The 20,893-nt window shown below is 41.5% G+C and overlaps 2 protein-coding genes across 3 annotated transcripts in view; both read right to left on the bottom strand.

Moving 5' to 3' along the window:
* Nucleotides 1–7,671, bottom strand: part of pdcd4a (programmed cell death 4a) — a 30,171-nt gene extending 22,500 nt beyond the window's left edge. Inside the window, exon 1 of the mRNA XM_015943737.3 lies at nucleotides 7,393–7,671. Coding sequence (XP_015799223.1) covers nucleotides 7,393–7,438 — 46 coding nt within the window. The 5' untranslated portion in view covers nucleotides 7,439–7,671. The remainder of the gene's footprint in view (nucleotides 1–7,392) is intronic.
* A 4,033-nt stretch (nucleotides 7,672–11,704) lies between these two features.
* The window catches only part of LOC107375287 (WW domain binding protein 1-like), a 20,292-nt gene continuing 11,103 nt past the window's right edge, over nucleotides 11,705–20,893 (bottom strand). For both annotated transcript variants that reach the window (XM_054744831.2, XM_054744830.2), the window contains exon 7: nucleotides 11,705–17,933. In XM_054744831.2, coding sequence (XP_054600806.1) covers nucleotides 16,984–17,933 — 950 coding nt within the window. In that variant the 3' untranslated portion in view covers nucleotides 11,705–16,983. The remainder of the gene's footprint in view (nucleotides 17,934–20,893) is intronic.

The following is a 20,893-nucleotide window of genomic DNA, read 5'->3' as shown; positions in this document are numbered from 1 at the left end:
CATGTTTATTTAATGAGCATTCAGCCACACACACATGCACACACACACACATGCGCATGTGTGAACCAACACACAACACACAACTCTTTAGTGGGTGACTCTTATATTTAGTGAACAGGGTAAAGTGTGCAGAAGGTCACGGGTAGGAGTGCAGCTGCAGCGGTGGGCGGAGCACATGTTGGAGAAACGCTGACACCAGTTGTTTTCTGTTAGGAGTGGACCTGACTACATATGGAATGGCTGGATCTGCGAGCAGTCATGTGACCTGATAGCAGGAATGAAGGAAAGCAGGAGCGGGGATGCCAAAGGGTGTAATGAATACTCCTTGCAGAGCTCCAAATGGCAGTATAAGGAGACGTGGGGATGCAGATTACAGAGCACACAGAGCTGAAGGGAAAATGCTCCAACCCACAGGAGAAACTTTGGCTGAATACTTTGATTTCCACAAATATACACATCTCTTAGAAATTTGAAATTATAGCAGAAAAGCATTCTTGAAATTTCTATAAAAATCCCCATGAATGCTTTTTAATTGCTCTTTTGTAACTCTGCAACAATCGAGGTGACGTCTAATGCAGCGCTGGCCTGCAACAAGCGCCAGAATTAATCTCATAAAGAAAAAACCCTCCACAACACATTCTCCAGGACTGTTGGAAAAGTTGTCCAGAAAGCGTCGAACATCCGCAGAGTTCCGTCAGATAAAAGCTTCTCCACCATAACCTTCTAAAATAAAGGCAGTGCCACACCCGCAGCCTTCGACACGTCTGTAAACAACAGACCACGTTCCACCTCCTTCTTCAGCTCCTCCTCCTCCTGGGTCATAGCTTAAGATCTAACCAATGGTAACGGGCCAATGGCTTAGCCGGCCAATTGGAACAGAGCGCAAAAATGAGAAAACTTGCTGAACATTAATAATTAAAAAGGACCACAAAGCTGTTGGAACAATTAGGACATGCTTGGACACAAACTATAATTCTACTTCCTGCGTTCTTTTATAGCTTTAATAGCCACTTGTTTAAGCACATTTCAGCTGCACAGTCAGGGTAAATGTAGATTCAGAGTTAATCAAACTTCTACTAGAAAAATCTTCATCCACAAGGCAGTTGAAAACAAAGCATCTGGACCCTGATAAAGAACAGAGGGTCAGTAACCTCCTTGTTCGAGTGCGTCTGGTCCTGTGGTTTAATCCATGACCAGGGTTAAAGGGTGTGGACGTCTTTCAGGGGTTTAACCGTCATTTTGTTTAATGAAAGGGGACTTGGGCAGAATTTCACCCACACACGCTCCAGAAAAGCTGCATAAACTGACATTTGTTTGAGCAGCTAACAGTTGAACAGAGGATCGGACCACACACACACACTTTAGTTTCACCACACACCACCAATCAAATGAACGATGCTTTGTTTAAGACTCAAAGATGTGTACGGCTTCATTTAGGGAACTTTTGCTGACTGGGCTTCTGGAATGACCGCAGCAGAACTCGAGGCGTGTTGCCATTGCCGGAAATTCAGGAGAGGAGGAAACTGACCGGGAGATTCCTCTCAGCTGCTGCGTCTCCACACAAGTTCAGATCTTTCAGGACTTTGCACAGATGTCAGCATATCGCCACCGACGTCACCGAACAGCGCAAAAAGCATCGATGACATCAAAAGTTTTATTCTGTCGAAGTACGGCAATTTAATTAATTCGGAGGACAAAAGCAGCTGTGTGATATAAAATGTGGTGTTCAATGACCAGAAGAAGTGTCGTTTTTATGGTGCTCTGAGTCAACAAAGCCCCTTCAGTTACGTCATTGTGGGGAGATTTGCGCCTCCATTGGTGTTGGGAGTTTAGCAACAGCTATTTTAAAGCAGTGAACTGTGCTTATTTTCTTGTGCTTCCGTTCTGCTTCACAAGCAACTCTAATTTTACTGATGCCGGCTGTTTTGGACGACGTCTGCTGAAGTCATTTTGGAAACACTTTACAATAAGGGTCCCATTTTAAGGGAACTCTATGCACATTTTTTAAAATATTTTCAAATCATATTTTGAGCCAGTATGTGCCAAAATAACCCTTTATAGTAGGGATGGACAATTCATCGGCATCAATATTGGCCAATGTTAGTCATTTTTTAACATATCGGTATCGGTCCGAAAAAATGAAACTGGGCCGATATTAACAACCGATATTTTTTCCATCGTCTCCCAATTGTTTGCCTGTTTCAGAGTGAGGGGTGTGATGTGTGTTTGTTTAGTCATGTGAACAGTGATTGTAATCATGTCAGATGCGTAAATGTGTGTGGTGTGTGTACATAATAATCGGTATCGGCAAATATCGGTTATCGGCCTTAACAGTGAAATTTATATCGGACCTAAAATGTCATATTGGTGCATCACTACTTTATAGGCCCACTCAGTCCCCGCACCACCCTTTGTGGACAGAATGCCGCAAATGCAACTTCAGAGTGCTGGTTAGGGTTGTCACGGTGTGAAAATTTAACCTCACGGTTATTGTGACCAAAATTACCACGGTTTTCGGTATTATCGCAGTATTTTTTTTTAAACGTGCTACATTTTCACACAATTAAATAAACCCTGTATGTCAGGAAATATTGTCCTCAGTTTGTGTCAAATTTTTGCCTAAAATGTGTTATTTTGTAATTATGTTGTTTATTTGTTTACATTTTTTCCCTTTAGTCTTTAAAATACCAATATTTGCCCATAACTTCTTATTTTTTGTCTGTTTGATGTCATCATTTTAAAAATATTAGATCAGATGATACTCAGTACTCAAGTAGCCTTCTAATCAGATACTTTTTTACCTTTACTTGAGTAATAAACCCTATATCAGGCAAATATCGTCCTCGGTTTGTGTCCTTCCAGTGAGATTTATATAGCGACTCGTTGCATTCTCCCTCAACCCAAATCCTCGGATCACACATTTGAGCTAAAACGCTAACGTTAGCTTGCCTTGCGTTGACTGTAGAGTTGTGGGTGATGGTCACGCAGATGTGTCATGAGATTTGAAGCGTTGCTGCCTTTCACAGACACTTTTTCTGCACGTGCTGCAAACAGGATAGCCGTCTTCTATAAACTCCCTCTGCATTCTTCAAATATCTAAAAGATGCCCGTACTTCCCACTTTGTCTCTTGGAGGGATAAAAAAGGCCTGAGCGCTGCCGTCTCCTCCTTTGGCCATTATTTCAGCTTTAGCTTCAAGAAAGTTTTGGTCGTAAACAACAAAGCGCACATGTGCCGCCGGCAACTTCAGCAGATGATACGGTGGCTGGTAAGGGTCACCGCGCCTACACCGCAGCCACGGTAATCCCACCAAGATAATATAGTTTTTTTTTAAAACAAGACGGTTATTATTGTCAACTTTTTTTTACCGGGGTTTACCGCTACACCGGTTACCGTGACAACCGCTTGTTAGACTTAGAAAACGTTGAGTTTACATACCTGGCGCTGCAGTCTGCATTCAGCACATTTCCTGCATGTTTTAGATCATGAACACTGCTGACTTGTTTCATTTAGTGATGAATAACTCCTGTAGAACTAATGAAGGCTGGAGAGGCGTTTCAGCTGTTAGATTAGGCGTTAAAAAGACAAACGCACATTGAGGAGAAAAGTTTTGCTGTTGGTTCTACTTTAAGTATCTTTCTGGCGTTTTCCCCTTTCAGAAATTATGTATGATTTTTCAGAAATCATTAGTTAGTTTTTCAGAACTAACCAATAGTGTTAGACTACCCCTTAGTGCTTCAAACTTAAGGACACAGTTGAGTTGATGAACTTTTCACAAACAAGTACGTCTCTAAAATAAAAATATACGAGAACACAACATGACATGAGAATAATACTCATAAAACATCGTGTTTTAGCTCCGTTTGTCAGCTACAGAAATACATTTATAAACAAGAAATGTGAAGTCGTCATCTTAAGAAAAACATAGGGAGAAACTATTTGTGTGATATGCTTGTCTGCCACTAGATGGTGCTATCGGATAAGAGAAATACTCCGGAAAGAGACTAACTTACACTGGGGAGTTCTAACGGAAAGCCAAAACTACCTAATCTCCCTTTAACATTACTTAGTGCATTATTAAGCATTAATAAACTATTTAATGAGCATTAATAAACTATTTAATAAAGTATTAACTGTTTAACCATATTACTTAATGCATTACTAAGCAGATACCCCCCAAACCCTTTGTCCTAACCTCAGAGCCACTTATTTGTTAACACCAGAAACATTAATAAAGGGGCTCTTATTGTAAAGTGTTACCGTCATTTCCATTTTCAACAGCCTGTAGAAGTAGAGACACGCACAATGCCCGAGAAGTTCCGGTAAAATCACCCCAAAGTTCCAACACAAAGTGTACGCTAAAGTTCAGGGCAGCACAAACAACTCTCTGGAGCCCGGCTGTTCATTTGTTTTATATTTTTGATCACCTACATCTGGGTAATCCATTGTAAAACACAGGTTTGCATTGTCGGCTCGCCTATTGGGGATCGAGATGTGATGCGAGCATTACGACAGTTAAGCTTGGTTTATGCTTGACGCATTCACTTTCCGCTTGGTGATGCGGCTCGCGGATGGAACGCGCTTCACAACTCGCAGCGTTTATGGTTCATGCGGCTCGTCTCTGCGGTGAGCCAAAAATCTCCCAAACTGTGGGGGGCAGTATGGAGCTCTACATCATGCATCCAACACTACACCATAGTAGAAGTAGAAATGACTGTTTACAACATGGCATTTCAGCATTTTTAACAGCGTCCTCGTCTTTTCCGACAGTGCGAGCTATTTCTCTCCAAGAATTATTAACAACATGTTGATCACGGTGATCTCTGAGAGCTGAATCATACACATGTCTGTATTTACCAACCTCTGCCATACTAGTTCTTGCCAGTCCGCCATGTTTTTCCACGTCCGACCGTCCGCGTGGTTAGAAAATTTCCTAGGTGCGCAGTGCGGAAAGTTTGGGCCGTGCGGAGGCGCGTTTTGCCACGTGGAGCCCTAACCCTTCTATGACGTTTCATCTGCTCCACAGAGCACACACCTTCCACATACAGAGGATAGAAAATGTTTAGATCAAACATCCAACTGAGAGGTTAAATAAACACAAACCAACTTCCTGTAGTTGATTACCTTGTCACACAACTATCATTTGTACTTGAAACAGATGAAACGGGAGTACAAATTAGCTGCTGATGAAAAATAAGAAAGCAGTCACGAGTCTTTCTGCATGATTACCAGAGAACAATGATGAACTATATTATCTGAGGTCTGTAGATGCTATTTTTTTGACATGTGGGTAACCTCAGTCTTCCCATCAACAAAGCCGCTCATCCAAAACAGGTCAAGCATTCAATCATGGGCTGAAACCTACAAACGGTTCCCTCAGTACGACTTTTTCCGACTTAGTCCATCACAAAGCAGTCACACACGGCATGCAGAGTTTAGATTTTTTTTTTAATGAGGCATTTGCATAAAATGAACATTTTTCTCATCTTTCTCTTTTAGTTTAGGAACGAGCTGCTTTTAGTGTACATGCATTTGGGAGGAAAATAACTTTAAAACCACCTTTTTTTTACATAGCAGGATCCAGAGCCAAAAAGAAGATTATAAGGGTATAAATTTACTCCCCAAGAGGGGTTCTTCTAGTAAGGAAGCAGCATTTTTATCTACCTTGAACTTTCAAGGTGACGAGGGAGCACTCAATAGAGAAAGTGAATAGAGGACAAACATACTTTAAAATCTCTACATCCGCTCCACCTGTGACTGAAGGTTATCTGTCCACTAGCGCAGTGGAGCCCTGAAGTCACAAGAGCGACTGCACACAGACGGAAGCGCAACTGTTTCCACCTTGAGGCCATGTACAGGCCACAGGTCAGATTAGGTTAGAGGTGGAGCTACAACGGGCTGGGTGGATGAACAGTTGCCTTGGGTTGTAGGTACAAAGCCTGGCAGCAGTCTTTCTGCGTGGAGTTACCAATGCATGTTCTCCCCATGCATGCGTGTTTTTCCTCCAGATGTATCACTCCGGTTCTCTCCCAAAGACGTGAATGTTAGACCAATTAGAGACTAAATATTCCCTAGGTTTCCACGTGGATGTCCGAGCCTTGTTGCCTAATGATCCGGCTACCTAGTGGATACACAACCAACCAAGACAGGTGAAAGCTTCAGTCATGCATGCACCGCTCTGACTTGCTGATGATTGATTGGCAACGGTTAGTTCACTGACCAGAAAAAAATATATATATCTTCAAATTAGCCGACCACACTAAATACTGACCAGTTTCATTAATCACCATCTATCATCAGTAGCATAAACGTCTCTTAGGTCTGATCTCTGGAGATGGTCTGATCCACGTCAGTCTAGACTGACCACCCTACGAAGGACAGGGCATCTCCCCAACCACAAAACAATAGACCATGTGTAAAATACCTCATCAGTATCAAAAACATCTTACAGCAATGCACGAGAACCCATCTTTTCCTTTAACACTTATTTTCCACAACACACCATAATGAGGTGTGTGTGGTTAACCTCAGGTTGCGGTGTGTGTTTAATTTACACACAGAGCAAGTGGAGAGGCTCTTCATCCCATAGGTGACATTTAATCGAGCTGAAATTAAATCTCCACAATTATTACGTAACATTTAAATACACACACAGCCACACATGTTATATAAGGCTCTTCCTACTTGCTGGATATACGTGCTGACGTCATCTCGGGGATAAAGAAGAGAGCCCATGTGTGCGTGCTGGGCAGTGATAGAACCAGAAAACACAATAAAATCTATAAAACACGTGCGGGGAGCGTCTAAAAGCGGGAGGTTGGACACGGATGCGATCTTCGTGGATGATGGTGACTTTTGTATAAGACACAAACGTGTTTTTGCATGAATAAAAACAACGACGGCGTGTAATAAAACCCTCACAAAGACAGAACAATGTTAATGGAGATTTCTTTCAAAGCAATAAGTGAAGGGTCGTGTTTAAATCGTCGAATCATCTCCCACATTAAAAATGGACCGCAGGGGGAAATCTGAGTGCAGTCTTTGCAAGACTTGTCAAAGCGGAAGTGGCCTCGTCCAGTCTAAAGGGCTAATGCTACACGTAAACGCACCCAAAACACTCATTCCTGAAGCTTTGTTACAAAAATCAACCATGAAAGCGAGGATATTCTGCGTTACTTGTGCTTTTTAGCGTGTGGATCTGCGTCAGAGTGCGATGTCTGCAGCGGCAGCAGCCGCGGGCTTCAGCGTGTTTGTGTGTTTTTAGCAGGAGCACATGGTGGAGCATGATGGCTGGCGCTGCAGCCCATCCCATGCAGGGACAATGGATCTGCAGGCCTGGCTGTGTGGCCCCCCACACCCGTCCCCCAACGTGGGGCTCAACTCTCGTACTCACCATCGGCCTGTGGTGCGACGGACCACGCATCCACTTGGGTCGCCATGGCGCTCTTCGTACTCGGTTAAATACCCTCCTCACGGTGTTTTCCTCCCTGCCTGCAGCCGCACGAAACCCCCTCAAAAACGTGCAGGCGTGTGTATAATTATACACTTTAACCCAAGAGCTTAGCAAACCAAACTAAACGGAATAGTGCGTCCTTCTTTCCCAGTTTCCTTGTTGAGAAGAAACTCAAGCGGGGGAAAACGATAAATTGTGAAAATACTAAATATGACGAAGTGAAGGCACGAAGTGCAAAAAGTTTAAGAGTTCAGTCGCTGCCGAAGACGACAGTGAAGCAGGCCAAGCTCAGCGCTCGGGGTAGGATTTCAGCCAACGGACAGCAAGATAAACAAAGTCTGTTTTTAACTTTGCAGGAGCTTTCAGGAGAGGAGTCACGTGTTCGTAAACACGAATGGGGAGTGGTCAGCGGAGGGGGTGGGTGCTGATCCGAGCTGACCAATCAGAGAGCAGAAACGTTCACCATGTCCCTGTAAAGATTCGATGGTTTAAACCTAATGCCGATGGTTTAAACCACCACATTTAGACTGGCTTTTATTACCTAAAATCTCTCATTATTAACTGTGAAGTCACGAGGTCTTTTAGTTTTATTCAATAACGGATGAATAACTAACGATTTGCTCATCTTGTGGTTATTTGTGGTTTAAAAATCTAAACGTTTGTGCTTTGTTTTCTGAAGCTGTATTTTTTAATGCAAATATAAAACAAGAAATACGAGAACCTTTAACTAAAATAAACGGATGTTTTTGTCACCTCGGTTCACACCACTAGATGGTGATGACTGCACACGTGGATGCTTTTGGTATTCCCAGACAAACACTAATGCCCTTGAAAGCTGTTGACCTAAAACCTACAAATGAAACTGCTCTGATTTTTTCCTCCCAGTAAACGCAGTGGCAGACAATGCTAACTGTTAAATGGTGCAATAAGACCAGACATGTAAAATGACACCTATACACACATATATGGACATGATCCAGAGATGCATATTTGACAGGGCAGACCCTAACACCAAGTTTGGAGTTTTAAAATCCTCTCCACAAATTAAACAAAAACAAGTGCTACTAGAACTTTTTAAAATAATGTCTGTTATAATAACCATAAAGAGGTTTAAGTAGTACACTGCCAGTTGGAAGTGTTTGTGTCTTCTTTCCACCTTTTTTTATTTAGCTCTTGGGCAAAGTCCGGTTCTACAAAAAACATTTGTGATGGCATCAGTGTGATGTATTGCATCATGGGCACCTTACACAACCGTGATGTCTGTCAGTGCTGATCAACAGGTTTTGCAGCACGGTGATTACATTTCTTTTAGGGAAGACATTGTCTACTTACAGTTAGCAACAATTCTTCCTACAGCTGTAGCTTTAACCGTAGCAGCAACAAAAGACGTTGCTCTGCAAGTCGGTCTAGATACGCTCCATTGTAATCTCAGCAGCTCTACCATTGGCCCCAACTATTTTAGGTCTGATTAATCACAGCACTCTCTGTTTGTAAAGAGATGTTGAGTGGGCTCAGAACCAGAGCTGTGATGAAGAAAAACTACAAAAATGGCATATGTTCAGGAATGGCACTCATTTAAAATTACTTTGGCATCAACTTTGGATGATTTAAGCCCGGACCACACTGTGTTTTTCGGTGGTCGCACATGACTGCTCATGTCACACTGCGAGGACTCCAGAAAAGTGGCACAGTGTACGGCCCAAGATTTCAGTAAGCCAGCCTGTATGATGTCTCGGTTTTGCAGGACACGCTATTGTCATGAGCGCCACCCCCAAAAGGCGTTGTAAAAGCCGACAGCTGACCAAAAATAACAAAGCTGAAAAGGGAAAAACGTACCACCGTTATAACTTCTTTCAGTAGTCTCTGAACTCAAACTCCAGAAAAGAGCGATCCGCTTGTTCCTGCGTGTAGCTTCCACTGTTGCTAATGTTGCTAATGCTTCTCTCGTATTGTACGCTCGTCACTAGTTGTTTGTGTCGACTCCCTGGTTGTGTTGTCATTTGTGGATTGCAGACGGCAGTAGTAGGTTTCCAAGCAGTGCTTGAAGGCTGTTGGAGGCTTGCAAATCTCTCTCACGTTCACGTTTTTTGTCACGAGTCTGTTCACGATGACAGATTTATTTGATATCAAGATGAGACCAGGTGCGGGAGGGTCTTGTATACGGCATCTGCTTTGGGTTCTCCATCGAGGAATTTCCGACTGGGGGTAGTTGATTGCATACTGCCTCTCAAGATGAGGGGTGGGGTGGGGTGGGGGTGCACTCCACTAACTAAGAGCCACTGGCCTAGACTACAGTACAATGGAGGACAGAGTCCAGCTTTTCTCTGAGCAGCAGACCAAAGCACTTGGTATCAGACGGGTATTTTTATGTGATGATTTTGCTTTTACCAAGTTTTGGTTTTGTTTTTCAGACTAGGTCTCAAAAATTCAAACCGCACCACCGGGTCTCTTAAGTGACTGCTTTAGCGAATTTACAGAACATGGTCATGGAACACTCACACCTAAACACTAGTCACTGTTTTCTGAGTCCAAACTTCTTTTGCCATCCGTGACCTCAAATGGTGTTTTTCTTTTTGGGACTCCGGTAGTTTGTCCTAAAGTTGAAGAGGTAGCAGCCGGCTGTTTCTCCTTCACTTGATATTATTGAACAAAGAACCTCTCACACCAGTGGCATTCTGTTGCTAATTACATGAGTGTGTAATGAATGGAGGACCCAGAGAAATGGAGGAGTACTGTGGTTCGGCCAGATCAACAGCCGGATGGTCCAAAGAGGTTTTTAGACAAATGCAGAAGAACCACTTCTTTTTATTTTTAGATCTCCACAATATATTTATAGCTATGTTAGAATGTTAAGAGGGATGGGACGTTCCTGGTTAAATCAAGAATAAATAAAATAAAAAATGTGTTGACTGTAGTTTGCCATTGCAGCTTAATCTCAAGCTAGATATTTTTATTATTATTATTATTATTATTATTATTATTGTTATCTTTTTAAAGCATGAAACAGCTGATACAAGTTATTTTTTGAAAAATTCAACAAACAAAATGAACAGGATTTTGTGAAAACACAGAATATGACGGAGCCACATGCCTTTCCAACTGCACAAGAAAATCACAGCTATAATTCTTAATGATGAGGTTGTCAGCCAAAAACTGCGGGCTTGACAACTTCATGAGAAGCTTTTCAGTTTCACTCTGAACCACAGACACCCTCCAGGCGGAGGGTGTAGTTATTATTAATAATAATAATAATAATAATAATAATAATAATAACGAGCATTTGTCCATGCTGCCCCAAAGCTATGGAACTCATTGCCCATTGGAGTTCGGCAGGCTCCATCTCTGGCGGTTTTTAAATCTCGTTTAAAGACCCACTTTTACACTTTGGCTTTTAGACAGTGACTCGTTTTAGTGTTTTATTGTGTCATTGTTTTAATGTGTTCTTATTATTCATGTTTTCTCTGCTTTTAATTGAGATTTTTATCCTTTGTTTTAGCTCCTTGTAATGGGTGTGTTTTGTTTTAGCCTGTGCAGCACTTTGGGCAGCTTCCATGCTGCATTTTAAATGTGCTATATAAATAAACTATGCTATGCTATGCTATAATAAATTTTATTTTAAAAGAACCTTTCAGGTCACCCAAGGTCACTTTACAGGAGAAAGAACACAGTACACAATACAAATACAAATAAAACAACTAAAGGACAACAAAACAGAATAAAATAGATTAAATCACAAACAATTAGCGGTTCGGAACAAATGGGTTTTGAGTTTGGTTTTGGAGAGGTTGAAGCTATCTGTGTTTCCGATGTCAGGAGGCAGAGAGTTCCAGAGACGGGGAGCAGAGCAGCTGAAAGCCCTACTACCCATGGTGCTGAGGTGGAATGAGGGAATTACCAGATGGATGGAGGAGGAAGATCTGAGAGAATGGCAAGGTGTAGCAATGGTAATGAGACTGGCAATGTACGGAGGGGATATTGAATGGATGGCTTTGAATGCATGGAGCAGAATTTTGAAGATGGATCTGAATTTTATGGGAAGCCAATGCAGCTGCTGCAGGACCGGGGTGATGTGGTGGAAAGTGTCAGTTCTACTAATAATACGTGCTGCTGAATTCTGAACAAGTTGGAGTTTATGCGTGAGTTTGATAGGAAGACCACACAGAAGTGAATTACAGTAATCAAGGCGGGACATTACATTGCATTTCATTTGAACAGAATTAAAGATTGAAAACAAATAAAAGGAAACGGAGTGTATGTGTTTGGTAGCACATTTATTGTGACACAAAATCCACATTTTTTAATAAAGGAGCACAGCCGTTTTAGTCTAAGTAATTCCTAATGTCAGTCAATAAAAAACAGTCAATGGAAAAAATACGGAAGATATTTTGAAACATTTAAAAATGGGGCTTCTGTCAGAAATAGCTGTGCTGTACATCAAGATACCAAAAAACTACTCGACATACATTAGTTTGAGTATTTATGCAGAAATATTGTGACAAATATCAACAGTCATTTAACAACATTTTTAGCAATGCAGCTAATTAACCCCCCCCCGCCCCCCCCCCCCCCACACACACACACACACACACACACACCACAGTTTTAGCAATAACGTTCTAGAGTTTTTATCATAGAGTCTAAATTATAACCTTCTGTCTTGTGGCTGCGGGAAAGACAATAAAACACTTTAGGTCCCAGCAGACAAACAGTCTGAAGTCATCACGAGTCCACAGCTTTTGTAAATTCTTCAACGTAACATAAAAAGACTGCACATATAAAGTGATTCTAGCAGAAGAAAACAGTCTTTTCAGTCAAAACTCAAGCGAGGTAACAGTCTTGCATCAGGCCTTGGCTTACTTATAGTTTGAGCTTCTTGCTTTTTTGTACTCAGTGGAAAGGGGTAGGAAAAAGCAGTTTGAGTAAAAACAGCTTAAAGTAAACGTAGTTCACCTCTATTGGTTATTATAACATTTTAGGTAAGTTAATTCTTTACAGACGTCAAGATTTCTCATCTGTACATAAAAGCTATTTCTTTCTAGCGTTCTCCTCACATATGCAAATGTTACACTTCTGTTAGCAAACTGAATTATAAAACAAGATGTTTTAACTGGAGCAAGCACTAAATGATATCGTCTGAGCTTGGGACAAACGTTAAGCCAGAGGCTTTAAATATGCTGAGTTTAAACAATCAGAGGCCTCGGATCTCATGGATCTGTAATGAAGAGGTAAATGTTTCACAACTATTCATCTCCTATCAACCAGTAATAAGGAAAAGTATGAATACTATTGCTAAATACAGGTTGCTGTAAGTCTCACATGCACTTTTCTGATTAGATGAGGTGGATAATTAGCACTAGAGGTAGACCGATGTATCGGTCAGCCGATATATCGAATCGATATTTACCATTTTTTTGTTTATCAGCATTGGACGATATTTGTCCTTAGTAAAGCCAATAGAAAGTCTGGCGCATCCTTGGCTAGCCCAGTGCTGTTTACATTCACTAATAACATCTGCACAATAAATACTCCACATTAACTTTATTTAGATGTCTGACTTTAACACTGAACAATGCACAAAGTTAGGATTTAATAGTTGGTTAAATGTAGGATTCAAAAACTAATTTTCTTTTGCATCAACTGTTATTAATGACATTTTAGCATGAAAATAAGGTGGAAAACGTCTGAATATACTGTAGGCCAGGAAAATCGGCCCATAAAAATTGCCAGTACATATCGGCCATCGGCTGACCGAGTCTCCTACGTATCGACATCGGTTTCGGCAATTTAAAAAAAATCATCGGCCCACCTCTAATTAGCACTGTTAGCAACATTAGCTAACAAGTTGTAGGTAATGGATGTAGCAAACACACACAAATGCATTTGAGTCACTGCTCTTGGGTTTTAAACAAAGAAAAATAAGTGTATAAATAACCAAGTAATAATATTATTGGGGAATTAGCATTTAACTCAGTTTACGCTTCACAATTCTAGGAAGAAATCTGAAGAAACAAAACAGTAAATTTAAGAGGATTCATTTAAAAATGTGTACATTATTTACAAATTCTGAAAAGCGTTATGAATCAATAGTTCAAGCTAAAAGGGATCAACATAGTGACTGAACAGATCTGTTGTGAAATTTAACATTTAGGAAATAAAATGAACAATAATTAAAACAATTATTGGAAAGAAACTGGCAGTGTGAGAGAACTATGTGTTCATTAATGCTTAATTTAATAACAAATGCCATTCCTGAGCCGACGCATGTTAATAGCTTTTGCAGCGTCCAACTTCTCTCTATGAACATGGAGCGCTACGATTAGCCTGACCTAAAGTTGTTTGGTCCAATGGTAGACCTGCCGAGAGTGCAATGGAGCGTGGCTAGACCGCTACTGCTACGGTTCATCTAGATCTCTAGGCAAGTAAAAAAAAACTGTAAAGTTTCAACCAGTTTGGGCCTTAGCAAAAATACTGAAGATAGTGTTTTCTGTTTTTAGCTAAATTTTCTTCATCAAAACTCCATTTGTGTATGGAGTGGAGGTTCAAATTGTGAAAGAAAATCTGAGTTAAAAAAAAAAGTTGATGAGACCATGGTCACAGCTTAAATCTGCGAAACATTGAAAGGGTGAGGAACAACCCAAGAGTTAAAACCAAGGTGATAAATGAGAGAATTAGGCTCATCTGTCCATTTGATAGTTTCACTGACTGATGAAACAGGAAGAGGTTTAATCTTAATTACCCAAAATGACATTTAACGTCCCTGAAGGACTCGCTCCTCTCAATGACTCTTTTTTGAGGAGTAAAACCATTAAAACCAGAAATGTTCTTACACCCATTCTCATCCACAGGCAAAATAAATGATCAAGCAATACATTAAAATAAGTAAATGGGAGTGAATGGGAGTATGTCTGAAAAGTCAGATTATTTTTTACAATTTCACACACAAAAAAAAACTCTCCATAGAATAAAATGAAAAATTCAACCATCCAAAAATCTGTTTCTATGGTGATCGTTTCTGTTAAAGGAATCTTTCTTGGCACATCTGTTTGTCTAAAGTGCTAAATATGTTGATTTACATATAGATTTGGTAAAAACATATGAGGGAGTATATAAAGGAGAAATTGCTCTGTAATAGTTCTCATGAGGGTTTCGGTCAAAGTTTAGAACAATACTGGAGGATATGTGAAAGTTTTTTTTTTAAATATACATATTCCAACATGAAAAGAGATGGGAAGCTGTCCCCATAGCACACGTCCATGGTTGTTGTGGCAACCAAGATTAGGGGGTTTGTGATTGGCTGCCCAACCAAGACAATCTCATAATGTCTCTGCTTTGGAAAAACGGAACAAACGATTCAGTGTTAAAGGCACAATATGTAAGATTTCTACAGCAAAAATGTGACTAAATAGTCTAATGTCTCCATCATGTTGGAAGGAAGGTGACACTGAAACAGAGTTCCTTCTCAGCCGACTGGGGGGTTGTCAGTTTTTCTCCTTTTAATGAGGGCAATGACGGATATATTCTTTGTCTACGATCTGTAAGCAACAATGTTACCAAGTCTGCATGAGCTAATGCTGTAATTCAACACAGGCTGGCAAAAACCCAACAGCATTTTGTAAAGAACCGAAGCCAGACCTAACAGGTGCAGCCAAGGGGTTATTTCTTGTCCCCCTAAGAAGCCACAACATCTGTTTGCTTTAAATATTGGACGAAGAAGGCTAGAGGCTAACGTTGAGCTAATGTTGAGCTAACAATGCTAACAATGAATTAGAACATAGTTGGCTTGATCTAAGAAGCTGATATTACCATGAAATGTATATCTATGTATCAGCTTACTGTGTGTGACTCGTCTTTGCTCTTCATCTAGAATCTCCTGCTGATATATAACTGGCAACCGCCATGACACTCACGGAACGGGAGTGACTCGTGTGTTTGGAAAATGGGCTGAAGTACCCACATTTGACCACAGGGTGTCATTCCTACTTACACAACGGTCATTTAAAGATAAATACCTTGATGAAGTAAGGAGCATCTGATAGTCATGCTAATATCAAACCCTCTAATGGGTCCTCCATTTAAAAAACAACTCATTCAAAATAGAAACTACATAAATTGTTTGTTAAATGCTTAAGATTTTAAACAGTTGAAAGTGTTCACACGAGACACGAAATAAAGTAGAAAATTAGTTTTGAGGCATTTCCTGTTTCTACTTTTAATCTGAAAGGCCAGTGGATGTGCGTTACTTCCTGCATGACCAGACGCACCCGTTACACTTGGCTTCAGAGGCAAAGAATTCCCGTTTGGAAAAAGAAAACGTGCACATGACCGAAGTCGAGCTGGAGAGGGCAGAATTTCTGTTTTTAAAGCTGCCAGCCGGCTGGACGCAGCGTTTCTCCTCAGCTTTGCAAAGTCTTCCCAAGGATTTTTAAAGACTGTGCTATAAAAGCTATTCACGTATGCATATATGTTTACATTCATTTCAGAGACAAAACAAGTTTGTGTTTTTAAAAACTCAACTCTGTCCAAAAGCAAACCACCCCATAAAAACATGGCTGCAATTTTGATTTTGATGTTCTGCACACCAAACAGTCATAAACATCATAAAACACCTACTGTAACTTTAGGTTTTCTATGAAACACACAACATCAGACACACCACACAAACCATAGACTCTTCAAAGCAGAGCTGCCTCCTTATGAAAGAAAGAACCCGTAGGGAACCTAAGACACAACCTTTCTACATGTTCGTCAAGGGAAAGGCTCCCCTACACAAGAATATTATATAATCTTGTTTCCTTTTTAAAGCCGCATTTTCATAAATAAAAGTCCCACATTAGGTTAACAATAAACAGTCCTAAATCATGTGGGATTGTTTCTTTTGTTGCATTTTAAATACATAAAAGGAAAAGTATAAACATAAGGCAATATATTCTAGTGTCTTTGCTGTTCTACAGCGTCTGGAACGTTTTGTTTCACACTGAATACACAGAAAGTTCTACACCGTGACTGGTTTTAAATCTCTGATTTGAAATGTGTTATCTCACATCTAGACTTTCCATCCAAACATTAAAAACGTGATTTTTTTTGCCCCATTTTCAAAACTTCCCAAACAGCTGAAAGCCACTGTCACAAGGGATTTTATGGGATAAAGCTAAAATGCTACTTTGAGGGCATCGCTGCACCAAAAAGATGAAGAGTGGAGAGGAAGGATACCAGAAGGGCTGGTTTGCATGAATCCAGCTAAATGCAAAGTGGCTCGAATGAGACAAAAACACAAAACGGGGCATATAAGGTGTTTGCGCTTTTTGCTGTTTGTATAAAAACAAATATGTCGTCTTCTTACTCAATAAAATGAAAAAAAATCTTTAGTATTTAGTTGGGTTCTCTTTGAGTTTCTCATCTGAGACATCGAGACCAACACCTCTACTTTCTGTCCATTTTACTTGCAGCCGTTTCACGGAGATCTATGAAACTTTCCTTCAGTGATTCTCACCTACTAGTCTGGATCTAAAAGAAGCATCAACATCTCACAGCCTACACGGACTCTAAGGTGATGACGGCATCCCCGGTCCTGTGGACGACGCAGATGGGCGAGGCAACCTGCTCACAGTCATCCGAGACAGAATCGTCAGCAGCGGGGCGCATTGTGTATACCCTTCCTCTTTCCTTTGCGGCATTTTTTTCTCCTTTCTTCAGCTCCTCCTCCCTCCTCACATGACAGCGACACACCTCGATGCCGGAGTCTCCAGTCAGTCGACGATGGCGGAAATGGTCCTCCTCATCTTCCTCTTCCTCTTCCTCCTCCGGTTTCAGCTTCTCTTGAGGTCGAGTGGAGGGAGATGGTGTTTTGTCATGAAGTGGGTTCAGGGTGGACACGCCGCGAAGTGGGTCCGAGGCAAGAGGACGGACCCAACCAGGGGGGCGGGAGGATAAAACGACAAGAGAGGAGAGTGGAAGGCAAGGTGGGTTTGAGGAGTGGGGGTGCAAAGGTAGAGAAAGAGATGGGCGTGGACAAAAGTCTCCCCCACTGCTGTAGGAGGAACAGCTCTGCACATGTGTGACGCGGTGGTCGGCCGCAGGTATGACATCAGGTAGAACCTGTGATGAAAAGGTCGCCCTGGCTCTTGGCGTGATGCCATAGTCGTCCCCCGCTTCGCTGGGTGTGGAGATGCGGCTGCTGGTGAATGTCTCATCTGTCACCCGGATGGAAAACAAGGTGCTGCAAGGGGAGGTGAGCGAGCAGGACTCGCAGGAGCAGCTGGTGTAGTTGTCAGAGCCCTGAGAGGAAGTCAGAATGCTTCGCCCGGGACCTGGCCCCGGGTATGGAGGACAGGGGTACCGGTGGTGTTGATGATGGGGGTAAGAGGAAGTGGCTGCTGTAGCACCTCCCTGGATGGCAAAGATGGAGCTGTAGGGGGGAGGAGGGGTGCTCGGCTGTGCAGCCGTCTCATCGTAGGAGGGCAACTTGAAGGAAGTCGGAAAATCTGCAACAAAAGCAGAAAACACAAAAGTTTTACCCAAGTGTTTATAGAAGCTGAGCAAACCCACCTGCCCCTTTTCTATTTTCTCTTTCTTACGTTCAAAATAAAATAGCTTTCTTGAAGAGATTTCCAAACAAGAATTTTACTCTTTGATTTTTTTTTAATCTCCAGTGAGTTTTTTCTTGTCGTCTAATCATAGATGTTTGAGTTATTTAGCATTTAGTCACTGGTTGTGTAGGCATGTTTCCCAGTTCATGACACAGAAGACATCACAGGGAAACAGTGAGGTAACAAGGGCTGCATTCCATTTCAAAGGAGTTCTGTTCATTAACCGTTTTACAGAATAACTAACACAGCTGAATGCACTACTCCTGAGGTAAATACTCAGGAGAATCCAAAGGCTCCTTGAGCGTATTTGGTGTCTGGAACCGTTTGACCACAGCAGGTTGTGTAACGAGCAGACCCCAATCCCATTTTACCTGCTTTGCAAAATGCAACATTATACCTTATAGATAGGGACAGCAGATTTTCCAAAACCAAGTTAGATGGGTACCAATTCAAAGTTTGGGATCAATTTGAAATGTTCTAGTTTTCCATCATTCATTCATTCATTCATTCATTCATTCATTCATTCATTCATTCATTCATTTATAAAGCACTTTAAATCACCCAGCACAGGAGCAAAGTGCTGTACAGAAAATACATTAAAACAATAGAATAAACAGAAAGCAGCAAATAGAAATAAATAAAACACATGAGACATAAAATTAAAACAGCCCAATAATAAGAATAAAAACTAGTAAAAACAGCATTGAAACACCCAAAAACAGCTAAAATAAGTCAAAACTAAAAAATAGCAACCAACATCTCACAAGGTGACAAAAGCAAGGGTAAAGAGGTGTGTTTTCAAGAGTGACTTAAAAACAGGTAAGGAACTGGCCTGTCTTATCTCTAAAGGAAGCTCATTCCACAGTTTAGGAGCTGCTACAGCAGAGGCGCGATCTCCTCTAAGTTTACGCCTAGTCCTGGGTACATTCAGGAGCAGCTGATCAGCTGACCACCAAATTAGTTTGAATAGGAAGTGCATGCAGATGTGGTCAGAGTTGGAAATCAGGATTTTATGGTAAATGATGAGTGTTTGCCAGCAGCTCCAACCTGACTATAGCTCATCTAATGCTTCATCTCCCACAAGAATGGACTGATCTTCTTGATGCGGCCAAGCTGCTCAGGTCAGGCCAGCTGCTTCATTACAGTCAGAAAGTTAAAGTCCCATTAGTCATCACACACTGTTGAATTTCATCTCTGCATTTGACCCAACCCTGTGGGGAGCGGTGAGCTGCAGCGGTGGCTGTGCTCAGGAACAATTTGGTGGTTTGACCCCCAATCCAACCCCTTTAAAGCTGAGTGTCAAGCAGTGAGGCATTGGGTCCCATTTTTAAAGTCTTTGGTATGACCTGACTGGGATTTGAACCTTGATCTCCTAGTCCCAGAGCGGACACTCTACCACTAGGCCACCGAGAAGGTAATGAATACAGGTGACACGATTTCTTGGTGTGTTTGGAGCAAATATCTTGTTGTAGGATGTAAGTGACCCCAGTCAAGTGCTGTCTGGTGTTAGAAAGCCTTGAAAATGCTTTCCTTCCATTGTAAGGATGGATGGATTCTATGGATGGACCAAGACCCAAAGCATCATGAGAAATAATCCTCAAAGCATTTTAAAGAGAAAATGTGAAATATCCTTCGAAATGTTGTTGAAAATGAATACAATTATGTCCAGTTGTTAAATAATATTAGCGGCTTTGTACCATAACCATAAAAATCTGGTCTAAAGTACATAGAGCACAGGTCTAGTGTCTTTGGGGGACGCCATATTAGATGCCATGTTTCCTTCAGGCCGGCTCGGAGTCCTGCGACTGCTGATGACATCACACTAGATCAGGGGTGTTAAATATGCGGCCCGCGGGCCGGATCCGGCTCGCAAGCGAGTTAAATCCGGCCCGCGAGATGGTTGTGTAAACTTTATTTTCATACTTTACAATGTAGAGTGAAAATAAACTTATCTTTGTGAGCAAGTTTCCTCTGTAATGAGTATAAATAAAACAAAGCTGCGCTCAAGGCTCACACAAGAACTTGAATCCCATCCTGAAGTTGGCCGCCACTCAGGATGTGACTTCTGATGTTGATGTGCTGGTGAAAGCTAAAATATGTAAAGTAAAATGAGTCAAATATACTTAAAGTGCTGCATGGAACTGATCTAGCCATGTGATCTGTAAGCTCTTTGAATCACTAAGGATTGTTTATTTATTTATTCAAATTTTCAAGTACACTTCAGGTGTTGTACTTGTACTATTTTGGATACACTGTCCTCAGGCTCCAGCCTTGTTTTATATTGATTGAATTAAAACAAAGAAAACAATCTGAAGTTGTTTCTAATTTTACCCGTCTGGCCCACTTGGGACTAGATTTCCCTCAATGTGGCCCCTGAGCTAAAATGAGTTTGACACCCCTGCACTAGATGATAAGCTGGAAGTACAACTTATGGAAGTTACATTACCATGTTCAAAAACATTTAGGTAGTAAGAATCACAAATTTACGTTAAAAAAACAGCTGAACTCTTTCAACAACCTATGTGGAAGAAAAGAATTGAAGAAGAGCTGCAATATATTTTGGCCGAACGGTATTGCCGTAGTATATAATGACGTGGGGCGACGGTGGCACAGGAGTTAAGTGCTCGCCCCGTAATCGGAAGGTTGCAGGTTCGAGCCCCGCTCAGTCTGTCACTGTCGTTGTGTCCTTGGGCAAGACACTTAACCCACGTTACCTGCTGGTGGTGGTCGGAGGGACCGGTGGCGCCAGTGCTCGGCAGCCTCGCCTCTGTCAGTGCGCCCCAGGGCAGCTGTGGCTACATCGTAGCTCATCCCCACCAGTGTGTGAATGTGTGTGTGAATGGGTGATTGACTGA

This window comes from Nothobranchius furzeri, chromosome 6, assembly GCF_043380555.1.
Source record: "Nothobranchius furzeri strain GRZ-AD chromosome 6, NfurGRZ-RIMD1, whole genome shotgun sequence".
Lineage (NCBI taxonomy): Eukaryota > Metazoa > Chordata > Actinopteri > Cyprinodontiformes > Nothobranchiidae > Nothobranchius > Nothobranchius furzeri.
The sequence above is the reverse complement of the archived record's forward strand: the minus strand, read 5'-3'. Positions and strand labels throughout refer to the sequence as shown.